This window comes from Chanodichthys erythropterus, chromosome 13 (assembly GCF_024489055.1).
Source record: "Chanodichthys erythropterus isolate Z2021 chromosome 13, ASM2448905v1, whole genome shotgun sequence".
Classification (NCBI taxonomy): domain Eukaryota; kingdom Metazoa; phylum Chordata; class Actinopteri; order Cypriniformes; family Xenocyprididae; genus Chanodichthys; species Chanodichthys erythropterus.
The window spans coordinates 36,978,418-36,993,542 of NC_090233.1; the positions used below are offsets into that span (position 1 = coordinate 36,978,418).

General features: G+C 35.6%; 2 protein-coding genes across 4 annotated transcripts; both read left to right on the forward strand.

The window, feature by feature from the left end:
• Positions 1–505: 505 nt before the first annotated feature.
• On the forward strand, positions 506–8,194 carry usp30 (ubiquitin specific peptidase 30). Of its 3 annotated transcripts, none has more exons than XM_067407098.1 (13): positions 506–632; positions 1,285–1,394; positions 2,326–2,508; positions 2,600–2,703; positions 3,900–3,998; positions 4,115–4,160; positions 4,251–4,345; positions 4,458–4,517; positions 4,702–4,788; positions 4,902–4,982; positions 6,644–6,866; positions 7,001–7,112; positions 7,223–8,194. In XM_067407098.1, exons 1-13 carry the CDS (start codon positions 562–564, stop codon positions 7,467–7,469), a joined length of 1,518 nt encoding a protein of 505 aa, XP_067263199.1. In that variant the 5' UTR covers positions 506–561; the 3' UTR covers positions 7,470–8,194. The 3 variants fall into 3 exon arrangements, with proteins under 3 accessions (XP_067263199.1, XP_067263200.1, XP_067263201.1); XM_067407099.1 differs by having other exon boundaries at positions 7,004–7,112; XM_067407100.1 differs by having other exon boundaries at positions 4,905–4,982.
• Positions 8,195–8,793: 599 nt separating this feature from the next.
• On the forward strand, positions 8,794–15,122 carry pxmp2 (peroxisomal membrane protein 2). Its single transcript, XM_067407675.1, has 5 exons — positions 8,794–9,013; positions 9,753–9,875; positions 10,000–10,162; positions 13,709–13,828; positions 13,915–15,122. The coding sequence occupies exons 1-5, from the start codon at positions 8,904–8,906 to the stop codon at positions 13,981–13,983; spliced, it is 585 nt and encodes a 194-aa protein (XP_067263776.1). The 5' UTR covers positions 8,794–8,903; the 3' UTR covers positions 13,984–15,122.
• Positions 15,123–15,125: the final 3 nt, after the last annotated feature.

Here is a 15,125-nt window from a genome sequence, read left to right on the forward strand (position 1 = left end):
TTTGGAAGCGAAAAGTAGGTATTATCATAGGCTATGTAATTTACAATAAAAATAAAATATTATGAAAATATATTTCATTGAAAAAAGAAAAGAAAAATGTATTTAACAGGACAATACGCGTACTTTTACAATATAGATAAAATATTAAAAATGTATGTTTTATAATATTTTTTATATATTTATTGTAAAAGTAAGAGTGTTTTTTTTTCTTCAGTGTTTTGTTCACATATTCAAGTTTCCCAAACAGTAAAGGTGAATATTGAAAATTTAATGCTCTTTTCAATTAATTTTTGTTCTTTACACACAAACCCTCAAATATATATATTTTTTTAAATTATTAAATACTTAAAGGAAGAAAAAAAAACAGTAACAACAGTTATAGTATGTTGTCATCATTGTCATATAACAATAAAGGCCAGAGTAACCCTCAAATAAAATTATAAATACAGCTTTCCCAGCCTCTCATTATTTCCGTTTACAGCAGGCTCGTCCTACTGTGCGGAAGGTCCGTCGAACAACAATGCGCAATGTTTAGTTCCGCACATGCGAGCGCAGTGAAATATGCCTTGGTGCAAACAAGGAGCTACAGACAAGCTTGTTCGAGAGTTTTTACGCACTGGAACCGCCGCAAGGTTGGAGTTTGTATAGAAACGTGTGGCATGACGGCTGATTAGTGAATCTGTATAGTTCGACTAGACGCAAGAAAGGGCAGTAAAGATGGTCCCAGCTGTTGAACTGGAGGCCAGCAGACATTCGCTTTTACTACTGTGAATTTAATTGATCATCACAGATGAATTAACATGCGAATCTGTCTCTTTTTTTGCTTTTAGCTATTCTAGACCCAGTAAACATGTATGTGCTGTAATAAATGTGTTCCGTTGGTTCTCTTCCTAGCTTGATAGCCAGCTGTAGCTTATTCAAACTACTCCATCTGTCTTTACAATAGATGTGAAATTAACACTTATAGGTGTTTAATGATTCAGAAAGCTTTAATTCAGTGTGCAGCATGACTCTGAGGTTGAAATATGGCTTTAAATGTTTTACTATTCCCCTCCAAAAGTGTGTTGTACATAGGAATGGCTTATGGGGTTTTTACTAGAGCCAGACTTAACGCAAACACTGCTGTCAAGGTCAGAGGTAGTCTGCTGTCTGCCACAGGTGTCCCTCTGACATGTTTGTTTGTGATCTGTCTACATGGAAGGATCTGTAAATGTGTCATTTCAATCCATTTGTCTGTGCTGGATGCAATCAACTTTGAAAACACTTTTTTTCTTTATGTTTCAGGAACAAGATGATGAAAAACTGGGGCGTAATTGGTGGGATAGCTGCTGCCATGGCTGCTGGAGTCTATGTACTATGGGGGCCAATTTCAGACAGGAAGAAGAAGAGAAAAGGTTTGTTTACTTTGATTAAAAGCCTTAGAGGAAGTTAAAGTCTCCATGAAATCAAAGTTGACCATTTTTAATGGAATATTTCTGTTTGTTACAAATGATTTATCCATGCTCAGTTTTTTTTAATTAATGTGCATTAATAAATAATTAAAACATTAACTCTTAAATCTCTTCACTGATGTTGTGTGCACTCACATGGGATCGCAGTAATTAGAAAAAGACATGATCCCATCAATTCCTGATGGAAAAAAAAGTCCTGTACTAATTTTTTTTCTGGTTTACGTAGCTTTTTTACTTGTATATACATCACAATAGGGAAGAAAAGACAATTGCAACTTCTGTATTATGCTGACTTTAAAGTGTGCATGAAACTCTTTCAATGGTAATTTCTTCCCTACTGTGACGTATATCTGCCTGAAATGGCTTCTTGAACAAGAAAAAATTTAGGACGGGACTTGATTTTGTCCAATTGGATGGTTGTGGTTTGCTATTGCTGTGATCTCATGTGAGTTACGCCAATAAATGCATCATCAGGGAACAGAAGAGATGCCTCTGCAAGAGGGAGAGGAAGTTATTTTGATTAAACATTACGAGGGTACATGAATTAAATAAAAATAATGAAGTACACACATAAATCATTTTTAATAAACACAGCAATATTCCATAAAAAACAAGAATTGATTTTATAGTGACTTTAACTTTTGTTATAAAATAGATAGTTCTGGTGCTGGATGTGGAGGTCAATACAGCTCTTCAAAGGCATACTAGTACATGTCAGGGACTATATCTTGTAGCATAAGGATGCCACTTCATGAAGTTTATTTAACCAAGTATTCATTGCTTAAATGTATCATGTTCTTGGCTTATTTAATTAAAATAAGAATAAGATGTATTATTATTAAATTTATTAATAAATGTATAATTTCTCTCACAGGTATGGTTCCTGGTCTGCTTAATCTGGGGAACACATGCTTTATGAACTCACTTCTCCAGGGCCTGGCAGCGTGTCCGTCCTTCATCAGATGGCTTGAAGATTTTGCAAGTGAAAGCAGTGTTCATCCAGAGAGAAAAGAGAGAGAGACTCAGCTGTCCAGATCTCTGATGCAGTTACTTAAAGGTTATTTCCCAGTCACTTCAGCTCGCACAAATGCACAAAATGTTAATTCACACTGAAAGGGTGATCTCTCCATCTTCCTTCTTTTATAAAGCCCTATCAAGTCATGATCCTGGAGAAGATGACGTTTTAGATGCGGGAGGCCTTTTAGAAGCTCTCAGACTTTACAGATGGCACATCAGCTCCTTTGAAGAACAGGTAGGATGTTCTCAAAGATGGTGCAGTTGCATATTTTACAGGAATAGTTCTCCTGAAAATGGAGGAATTACTGGAATTGTGTTTTTGCATCTTTAGCTCAATTTTTGGATTTTTAAAAAAAATTAATTGCAGACCCCCTGTGGTGAAAATCAAATCTTTAATGTGTCTTTGTGGTGTTTTAATATGCTTTAAGACAAACCATGTGCAAATTCATCAGTCAACACTATTGCTGAGTATTTTCTCCTTAAAACTGCAGTGTACCAAAGACAGGCTCAAAAAATGCGGTTTGCCCCTGTTTCTTACCGTCACAAACATGAAACTTCGGCTGCACCTGAAATTGCATACTCTCCAGAATAGGTATTTATTTTGAATAAGTAATTGCTTCAGGACCGCTAAAAAAAGTATGTTCTATGTAGTATGAGTGTGTGTAGTATGAATGTAATCTGGGATGTACTACTTTTGCCATTCTGTCATTATCACACATTCCATCATTAGCACACTTCAGATTCTCGCTGGAAATAGTAGGTCATCCGGGTACTTTCTACCAACTCTTTTATGAGTAATGTGAATTCAGACATACTTTATTTATCACATACTATTTTTCGCTAACTATATAGTAGGGAAATATGCAATACCAACATGCCGTTTGGGGCTTTTCTTCACTGACTTTCAATGATGTTCAAAGCGTTTTTAAAGAAAGTAATTTTTAGATGGCAGATGTCTGACTTTGATCTGTCAAATGGAACATGGTTTGTGTAACATTAGCAACACATCATTAGCTGTTTGGTAATGTAGTCAAACCAAAGATCGACTTGTAGACGAGCCTGTATAATTCGCTCTTCTTCTTTTGAATCCGTTTCTGGTTCAAATATATATGGCTGAAAGAAACCAATAATTCCACTTGCCATTGTGCAGCATTTACTACAGTTGACCGAGTGGATCAGGGAGCTGGTGCGATTGAGTGGAGGCGGGGACCAATTTGCATATTCATGGTTCCATGTTACTAAATGAAGCAAGGGAGTAGAGTTACATTCAAGCTATTTTAAGGCATGAAGAAGCTATTTTCACAGGACAAAGTTTAAGTATGTCATTTTGATTATCGAAAATTAGTTTTAAGGGATATAATTATTGACTGCAGGGGGACTTTAACATAAAAAATGACAATATAAGTTTCATTCCTTGCCTTATCTCCTCAGGATGCTCATGAGCTCTTTCATGTTCTCACGTCATCATTAGAGGAGGAACGGGAACGCCAACCCAGAGTCGCTCACCTGTTCGACATGCAAACACTGGAGGTAATCAAGAGCAGCCATCATTAATCCAATAATAATACTTAAAAGATAGTTTGTAAATCTAAAGTGTTCTTAATTAGACATGACATTTCTTGCCACCCTACTGTTAATGCTTTCAGAAATCTGTGGAGTCCAAAGAAAAAAACATAAGCTGCAGAAGTGGAGGTGAATGAAGACTTTCTTCTTTAAATTTTTTTCTAAATTTAGTTTTTTACTATTTTTTAGGATTTAGTAATTTTTCTTTTTCATCTCCAGGCCCATTACATCCTATTCCGAGTTTATGGAGGACTCGGCATCCTTTTCATGGGCGGTTAACAAGTTATATGGCTTGCAAGCGCTGTGAGCAGCAGGTGATCTTTTTTCAGCCTTGTTTTCAAATTAAATTTTAAATAGAGTTTTTAGGTTTGTCTACAGCATCTTATTGAAACAATAGAATTGTTAACAACATGTTTTTAATTTCAGAGTCCTGTGCACTATGATTCTTTCGACAGCTTGTCTCTTTCAATCCCCTCAGTACAGTGGGTAATGCAAACTTGTTCAATAATACACAATTACATGTGCAGAACAGCTTCCTTTTACTATTTTGTCATCACTACATTCAAATATGACAGCTAAAGTTGTATTACCCAGCTAGCGTCTTACAGACAAAAATCCCATATAGTATAGTGATTTGCTTCATTTGATTTCATGTGTATCATTCTTTCAGGGCCGACCGGTTACTTTGGACCAGTGTCTGCAGCATTTCATCTCCTCTGAAACCATCAAAGAAGTGGAGTGTGAAAACTGTACCAAGGTATCATATATGTAAAATTTAGCATTACAAGTTAGATTTTAATTTTAATACAAATTTTAGTACTGTTGTACCTCATCATTTATTTGCTGTACTGATTCTCTGTTTCTTTGTAGCAGCATGCTGAAGAGCTTGTAAATGGAGAAGTCCTTGAAAGTCAGAGGACGACGTTTGTCAAACAGCTGAAACTTGGGAAGGTATAAATGTTTGAAATGCTCAAATTTAGACCAACAGCCTTTCCTGAACTCTGACAGTTATCCTGTAACAGAGTAAAGGCCAATTAACACCAAGAACGATAACTATTAAAGGGTTAGTTCACCCAAAAATGAAAATTATGTCATTAATAACTCACCCTCATGTTCATCCTCCGTTCATCTTTCGAACACAGTTTAAGATATTTTAGATTTAGTCCGAGAGCTTTCTGTCCCTCCATTGAAAATGTATGTACGGTATACTGTCCATGTCCAGAAAGTTAATAAAAACATCATCAAAGTAGTCCATGTGACATCAGTGGGTTAGTTAGATTTTTTCGAAGTGTTGAAAATACATTTTGGTCCAAAAATAACAAAACCTACGACTTTATTCAGCATTGTATTCTCTTCCGGAATCCTTTCCATTGAATTGATTCCATTGAATCCTTTCATCTGTCGGCGATTAGGACATCCGCGACATGCACACTTACCATTTTAAAAAATATAGCAATAGCAAAATACAAACAATGTAGAATAGCTTGAATACAGCTTGCGTCTCCCTTAGACTGTAAACGAAGCTCTGGCGCACTAGATAACACATCAGCAGCGTCACTGTGGAGTCGTGAACCACACTCCGGAGCAGAAGGGGGCGGTAATGCACCAATAAGCTGGATGCCAACCGCCGTAAAACAGGAAAGAAGAAGAAGAAGCGGAGTCATGAAGAGAATACAATGCTGAATAAAGTCGTAGTTTTTGTTATTTTTGGACCAAAATGTTTTTTCGATGCTTCAAAATGTCGCGGATGTCCTAATCACCAAAAACAACCACGGCGACGTAAAAGTGCATTACCAACGCCGACAGATGAATCAATTCAATGGAATCAATTCAATGGAATCAATTCAATGGAATCAATTCAATGGAATCAATTCAATGGAATCAATTCAATGGAATCAATTCAATGGAATCAATTCAATGGAATCAATTCAATGGAAAGGATTCTGGAAGAGAAGACGATGCTGAATAAAGTCGTAGTTTTTGTTATTTTTGGACCAAAATGTATTTTCGATGCTTCAACAAATTTTAACTAACCCACTGATGTCACATGGACTACTTTGATGATGTTTTTATTACCTTTCTGGACATGGACAGTATACCGTACATACATTTTCAATGGAGGGACAGAAAGCTCTCGGACTAAATCTAAAATATCTTAAACTGTGTTCCGAAGATGAACAGAGGTCTTACGGGTTTGGAACGACAATAGGGTGAGTCATTAATGATATAATTTTCATTTTTGGGTGAACTAACCCTTTAAGATTAAGATTAATGAGATAATTTATTGAAATGAATGAGATTTAAGGTTAATGTCCACACCAACGTACAAACGTCTTCCACTTTAAATGCTCGATGTATAGATTCTGATTGGCTGTCAATGTTATTATTCATCTGCTGAAAAAAAAATTGCTGTGAAAGTGACTCAAACAGTGTTGTTTCTCTGTGCTGTTATCGTTATAGTTGTGGTGTGGTTTCTGCTATTCTTTTAAGTTCAGAACAATTATAAAAACATATCTTTATTGTTATAGTTATCGTCCTTGGTGTGAACAGGCCTTAACAGTGCTCCTAAATAATATCCTGTTGGTTTGTGTGTGTTTTCTTTTCACATTTAGTTGCCTCAGTGCCTCTGCATCCATTTGCAGAGACTGACATGGTCTAAAGAGGGCACTCCCATAAAGAGACAAGAGCATGTTCAGTTTACTGAATATTTGTCTCTGGATCGATACAAACATTGCACTGCTGGTCAAAACCTGCAGAGGACCAGCAGAACAAACAAGCCCATATCTGCCAAAGCTGCTGGAGAACCAAAAGACAAAACCATCGCCAATGGTGTTGGTAAGAGATGTGAACTCTTTGATGTGATGCTGTCGTTTAGATCTTTAAATATGGGTTTACTCTAGATATGTGAAACCAATCAAATCTCCTTGCAATATTTTTGAGTGTCTTAAAATTACTTTTAATTTCTTTAGCAGATTCAGAACACTGTAACAACAATAAGCCACTATCCAATAGAACCTTTCAGTCTGTCTTTCTACACTCACCAGGACTGAGCTCACACCTCAACCTCACTTATGACTACAGGTAGATATATGCATGCTATTATAAAAAGAACCAGAAAAATGCACTTTATTTAGTTTGAAGCTGCTTTTTTTTCATATTACCTTAACTTAACTTTTTTCTTTCAATTCCAGCGCCTCGGAGTACCTCTTCCGCTTAACTGCTGTACTGGTTCACCATGGCGACATGCACTCAGGACATTTTATCACTTACCGCCGCTGCCCTGCTGCTCCCCGTGGAACTTCTCCTTTTAGCTCCCAGTGGCTCTGGGTTTCTGATGATTCTGTGAGGAAAGCTAGTCTTCAGGAGGTGCTCTCCTCCAGCGCATATCTGCTTTTTTATGAACGAGTGCAAAGGCATGGTCTGAGGGTAGAAGAGTAGCATCTCAGCTGACCTGGGTTACTTGTTCTTAGTTTAAAGCTAGAGTGTTAACCCTCGTTCCTCTCCATTCCAGACCATGCCACTATGTCCAAGTGCAATCATGCATCCCTGTGCATGCAGTTTGGTGTGCATGTTGTTTCTGATCTCTCTTTGTGAGAAAGAGAGAGGGAAGATGAGGGTTCTGTAAATCACAGTTTTCACCTTAATCTTGCTCAGTGTCTATGGCGGTTGTTGTTTTAGAAAACTCGTAAAGCGTAGGAATGATGCCAGTCATGATTACTAGTTGCCACTAATATGGGATTCACATGGAGATTTGAACTTGGGTTTTGTCAGGAAACTACATTTCATGATAATGTTTTGTTGCAAATTGACCCAGAATTGTTGCCTTCTTCATTAAGCTAATGATTTGTTAGACAGAAGTAAATTTGACATGGTTTCTCATGTATTTTTTATTTTGTTGTATGATTGACATATCCTATCATTTTAACTTTAGTGAATACCTGGAAGGGACATTTATGAGGAATATGAGAATGCTAACCCATATTCCAGATCCTGAGTATTTACCACATAGATTTTCATCTTGCATAAATATTTCAGTCTATGTCCATTTCCAGTGTTATATGTTGATTGTAAATTATGCTATTTGCACAATTGTATATTTTTATGGTATTAGTGTGTATGATTGTGTGGGTAAACATTTTTCACATGTAAATTAAATTAAATTCCACAGCTGTAATATATTTTGTTTAACCTTTTTCCACTTCTTCGCATGGTTTAAATCACGTAACTAAAAAACCAAAAAAGTGCCATCTACGAATGTTTGCAAATGAAAGATATGCTGGAGGGGAAGACTTGGAATGTAGTGCATGAATCATTTAAAAGAAAAGTTTTTCTTTTTGTTCAACAGCCCCTGTCAACATTCATTTTCATTATTTAAAAATTAAATCAATATTCTGCCTAAAATTTCCACTTGTGAGAACGAGTCATGCAGCTTTGACTGAATGATCAATCCCTTTATGGATAACTCACCCAAAAATGAAAATTCTGTCATCATTTATTCACCCCTCGAGCTGTTCCAAAACTGTATGAAGAAGATATTTTGAATAATGTCGATAACCAAACCAAGCCCCATTTCCTTACATAGTTCTTGAGAGTGAGTAAATGATGACAGAATTTTCATTTTAGGGTGCACTATACCTTTAATAAGAATTGATCTGGCTTGTCTCTTTAAGAGACAGCACGTGGACTTTAGGGCGTGGTCATGTAGAAGTAAACCAATAGGATTGCACAGAGCCGTATCGTTCTATGACGTACACGTTCAGACGACGCACGCTGCGTTCGACCCTCCTCACCTAGGGTTTGCACTTTGTTAAGGAAACATTGGTTTCTCATGACCCAAGTGCACAGACGTTGTACTAGTAAAGTAAACTGACGATGCCAACGCAAAGTGTACTTGTCCGAGATCCCTCTTTTCTGGCGCGGGCACTGCAGCAATACTTGAGTTTGTTAAAGAAATATCCAATCATCACCAAATCGATTACGAGGTCAGTTTATATCATTGTTAAAGCTAGTTAGCTAGCTGTAGTTTACGTGTAATATATGTTATCATGCTGACAGCAATGTTTGCATTATCGTATCGTTATCTTCGTTAAAACCACTAACAAATCATCATACACTCAAACTACATACAACACTAAAACTTAAATTTTCTCAAAACAGTACAAAATATATAACTTACCAGCCGTTTACTTACTTTTTCCACAAAATAATCTCACAAAAATCTTAGTTGCAGTTTTTTCTCGTTAGTCTCAGAATCAGTATAGTTACTATTTCTTCTGGTTGGTACATTTACCGTGCAGTCACTAATGCAATTATGTGATACTGATACTTAATACTTAACCATATATTAATATTGAATAATTATTATTATAATTTATACATGTCTTAACAATAGTTTTTATTAAAATAACAACAGGGAACATAAGGCCAGTTTAATTTTATGTAAAAGAGTTTTAAATCAAGTACTAAACACACAAAAAAATACTTAAATGTTCTTTAGCAATATCCATTTCTTTATCCATTACTGTTTTTGTTGTAATCTTAAGCCATGAGGTTCTTTGCACCAAGTCTTTTTCCATTGGTTGTTTGGAGGGTGGGGCAGTCAAGTCCTGTCAAAAGTAACACTCTCTTTTGGACCAAACACAACAAGACAAGTGTCTTCTTCATTAGATGCAAGGCCATTTGGATACAATGATACAATGGCTGTTCTGTTCTTCCTTACAGTGGTATTCTATCTGCTTTGGGAAATCTTCTGTCTCAAGCTTTGGAGTACAGGAAGAACAGGGGAGAAAACAGCCCAAAAAAGAAAATCAACGTTCTGGGACCTGTACACTTTGCAATTTATGGGTAGAGTGATCTTTCAGAGTCAAATAATGCATTTTAATTACATGTACATCACAGTACACATTAAGTCAGTCTACATGTTAAATGATGAGTTATAAATGTTTCAAAAGTCTCTTTGATTTTTCAGACTTTTTATCACAGGTCCAGTTAGTCATTACTTCTACCATCTCCTGGAGGTGCTTTTGCCAACCACTGTCCCATACTGCCTGATCAAGCGCCTTCTGCTGGAACGTCTCATATTCGCCCCTGCTTTCCTCTTGCTCTTCTATGTGGTTATGAATGCTTTGGAGGTAATGTTTCATAACTGAACTTCTTTGCGACATTAATCAAATTTTCTACTTTTTTGGACAGAAAATATGTTTTCTTAAAAGGTTAGTGCACCCAAAAATGAAAATTCTGTCATTAATTAGTCATCATTACTAACGTTGTTTCACACCCGTAAGACCTTCAAAGCCGTAAGACAGCTTCATAAAATTAAGGTTGAACCATTGCAGTCACATTGACTTTTTAAACAATGTATTTAGTACCTTTTGTGGACCTTGAAAGTATCGGTTACATTTTGCCATCTTTGGACAAGAATATACCTCTCGGATTTCATCAAAAATATCTTAATTTGTGTTCTGAAAATAAACAAAGGTCTTAGGGGTGTGGAACGATTATTACAGGTGTGTAATTAATGACAGAATTTTCATTTCTGGGTGAAGTAACCCTTTAAAGAGCCCCTATTATGCTTTTTCAGATATTAAAAAGCAAATAGCTGTGTTTTGAATGTAAAAGGTCTGCAAAGTACAAAGATCAAAGTGCACAATAAATGGAGTTATTGTCTCTGAAAAGAAAGAACCGATTCTGAACTGCCGAAATTAGTTGGTAATAATTCCAGGCTTGGTCTTCATGGGCTGTCTGCGAACAACATCTACTCTGACCTGCCCTCAACACTGAAGTTGTAGCTGAGGCCTGGAACAGTTTGGTTTGTGTTGTCGACATTCCGAGAAGATGCTGTTTTCTGTGCTGTGGAAGCAAATCCACTTTGCATGCACTTCCAAAGGAATTGGGTTAGAGAGACTGAAACCTTTATCAAACAGTTTCAGAAAAGAGATGATGCTGCAATATATATTATGAGAATGATAAAGTGTTTTTGAGCTTAAATGCATGTAAACTATTGTAGCATAATAGGAGCACTTTAAATACAGTGAAACAATGTGATTTAGGACATAATTTCTGCATTTATTTAAACTTAAAAAAATGTTTTCTGGACATACCTCTATATGCAACTTTTTTGTTATTACTGTCATTGACCCATTGTTTTATTGTCAAGTATTGAGAAGTTGGTAGTAATTATGGTGGAGTATGGATGAAGCAAGCATGTGATTTTCATAATGTCGTGGAGCATAAAACAACAGGACTGGTTGTCACTCATTGATGCATTAGAAGCATTAGATTAGATTTCATTAGAAGCAGATCTTATGTGAGCTGTCCTTCATGATGCTCAACTTTGACCAGAATATAGAGTACAGCTGCGGGTCAATGAACTTGATCTGTTTGCTGATCTACAGTTTTCAGTCTCTCAGCTCATGAGGTGGTTCTGATTAGTGTGTTGTTGACAGAGGCTTTGATTTCTCTGGTGAATCTACATAAAGCAAAGGTCAACATGGTACAACATTGATTCATTTTTTAAAAATTTTAATTTATTTATTTATTTTTTAATTAAGAAATTATAATTTTTTTGAAAGAGCTGCCAGTGTTGCACTACCTGATATGTCTGCCGGATATATAGTTTTACCTTTTGCTGGAAGATTTACTGGGTCAAGACACCATTTAATAATAAAAGGCTAATAGAGAATTTTTCTCACGTACAAAAAAAATAAAATAAAAATAAATAATGAATGTGTCTCACTGAAGAGACATTAGAGCAGAATGTTCTTATGCATTTTGGAAACTTCTTCCTTGAAACAAAGTAGCTTTTCATGGCTCAACAGGTATTAATGTCCATTCATATTTTTATCTGACTGGCCTTCAAGGTTACAGAGCTCCGAATCTTATCTTGTACAATTAAAACACACACACACACACACACACACACACACACACACACACACACACACACACACACACACACACACACACACACACACACACACACACACACACACACACAGGTTTGTTTTGCTATCAAAGTGAGGACATTCCATAGGCGTAATGTTTTTTTTACTGTACAAACTGTACATTCTTTCCCCCAACACTACCCCTACCCCTAAACCTATCACAGAACACATTCTGTGCAATTTACATTTTTAATAAAACATTGTTTAGTATGTTTTTTAAAACTATTTTAAATATGAGGACTCATGAAATGTCTTCTCATTTCATGTTTACGTCGTATTACCAGTGTAATACCCATGTCATTATACACAAATTTGTGTCCTCATAAATCACAAAAACACACACATACAAACACAAGGTAGAGAACACAGGGAAATTATTATAAAACATATGCAGATAAACACAAGTTAAAGGATTAGTTCACTTTTAAATAAACTTTTCCTGATAATTTACTCACCCTCATGTCATCCAAGATGTTCATGTCTTTCTTTCTTCAGTCGAAAAGAAATTAAAGTTTTTGATGAAAACATTCCAGGATTTTTCTCCATATAGTGGACTCCAATGGGCACCAAACAGTTAAAGGTCAAAATTAGTTTCACTGCAGCTTCAAATTGTTCTACACAATCCCAGACAAGAAATAATGGTCTTATCTAGAGAAACCATCGCTCATTTTCTAAAAAAAAAAAAAAATACAATTTTATACATTTTAACCAGAAATGCTCATCTTGAACTAGCTCTCTTCTTCTTCTCTATTAGAATTCCAGCAGTGTAGACGCTGCTAAGTGTATTACTGCCCTCCACAGGTCAAAGTTTGAAATACTTTTTATATGCAATATGCTATTTCAATAGTATATGACAATTAGTTCTACCTTTGACCTGTGGAGGGCAGTAATACACTAAGCAGTGTCTACACTGCCGGAATTCTAATAGAGAAGAAGAGAGCTAGCTCAAGATGAGCATTTCTGGTTAAAATGTATAAAATTTAAAAAACAAATTTAGAAAATGAGCGATGGTTTCTCTAGATATGACCCTTATTTCTCGTAGCTGCAATGAAACTAATTTTGACCTTCAGCTGTTTGGTGCCCATTGAAGTCCACTAAATGGGAAAAAAAATCCTGGAATGTTTTCATCAAAAACTTTAATTTCTTTTCAACTGAAGGAAGAAAGACATGGATATCTTGGATGACATGGGGGTGAGTGAATTATCAGGAAAAGTTTATTTAAAAGTGGACTAATCCTTTAAAACAAATCTGAAAGTTAAGGTTAGGGTGATTATGTTTACTACGGAAGCTTGTTTCTCTGCCACAGAATAAAAAATAACTTTTAATCTTGCATTTCTGACTTTTTTTCTCACAATTGCGAGTTTATATCTTACACTTCTGACTTTATATCTCTCAGTTCCAAGTTTATATCATTTATTATACTTTATTACATTTATTATATCCAAGTTTATAAAAAAGTAAGAATTGCAAGATATAAAGGTTTTTCCTTTAGTTTATATCCAAGCTTGGAATTGTGCGTAAAAAAAAAAAAAAAGTCGAAATTGTTAGATATAAACCTGGAAATGTGAGAAAAAAGGTCAGTTCTGTGGTGAAAACAAGCTTCCATTTTACAGCTATGATGTGTACTAAACTAATTTTATCTTATATTATTTCTAATTCATGAAATATTCTGCCAGTATATGGCGGTACACTATCCTTACGATCCTGAAAATAATGAAAATGAGATCTTTGCAGGGCAAGACAATCACAGATGTTCAAAACAAACTTAAAACAAGTTACTGGCCTGCGATGAAGATGAACTGGAAGGTTTGGACCCCGTTTCAGTTCATCAACATCAACTATATACCTGTACAGGCAAGTATAAGAGCATGACACCTCTCTTTCAGATTGCATAAGGGATCTCTAATCCATTATCTTACTTTCTTTTACTCTTTACACAGTTTCGAGTGCTGTTTGCCAACCTGGTTGCCTTATTCTGGTATGCCTATCTAGCATCTGTCAGGAAATGAAACCACAAAACCAGCTACAATGGGCCTCGGTTGGTTTAAGATGAATCCAGTTTGTGCCTTTAAAGGACTGATGTGTATCAGAGATGTTTTAAATGTCTTCCAGGAAAACTGAAAGGGAATATTGGTCAGTTTCTGTAAAATAACTGTGACGTAGATCAGTATTGAAATTGTACTGCTACTTCCACTGACTGTTATTGAATTATTGCTCTGATTTGAAAAATTTTAGAAAAAAATCTGCCCCGAGATTCATTATGCTCATACTGAGTGTCTTTCTACTGCTTGTGGAGGCACTGACAATGATTGTTGTATTTGATTAATTAAAAAACCAAACAAAACATTGATTACAAATTGACTTTAGCATTTTAAGAGTTTATTGTTTATTCTAAGATTTACATAAACAGCAATGACCTTGCTAATATATTTTGTATATTGTATAGCCCTGATAAAATGCAGACAATATTATGTTCTTTTTTTATTTTTTAAATCACATTTGGTTTAAAATAATTACATGCACACACACACACACAAATATTTTAATTCACTCAATATTATAATGTAAAGGTTCAATACTTTTTTAATTGTAAAAAGAAAGTTGCCTCCCTCACAAACACACAACCAGATCTGAATATTCATGATTGTTTTGAATCTCACCTCCACTGAGTTCCTTTTTCAGGGATTATTCAGTGACTTTCTGTTTCTATACTTCAGAAAAGGTGTGAGCATGACAGGCCATAAACATAACGTAGGGCACAATCATTTGGGCGTGTTCAGAGCTTTAATAGACAAGATTTACGTCATAGTGGAATTTTGGGGTGTACAGTATATGACCTGTTCTATGTTTTTTAATGCTTTTATTATTATTTAATGTATGTGTAGCATGCATTAAATATGCAGTTATACAATGTAATTCACTTGATCAAATTATGCACATGTCGACTTCATTTGTTGTCACAAAGTGCTATTAAATGCAGTGCAGTTTATTTATAGATATTCAAGATCACGAAAGGTATTTCGTTGGCACGTATTTACACAACCTTCATTTTCCATTCTGCTCATGATGAGCGGGTATTTCCCATAATCATGTGACGAGGCACGAGGGAAACCCAGGTAAGCCGAAACATAAACATGCCATAAAAAAACAA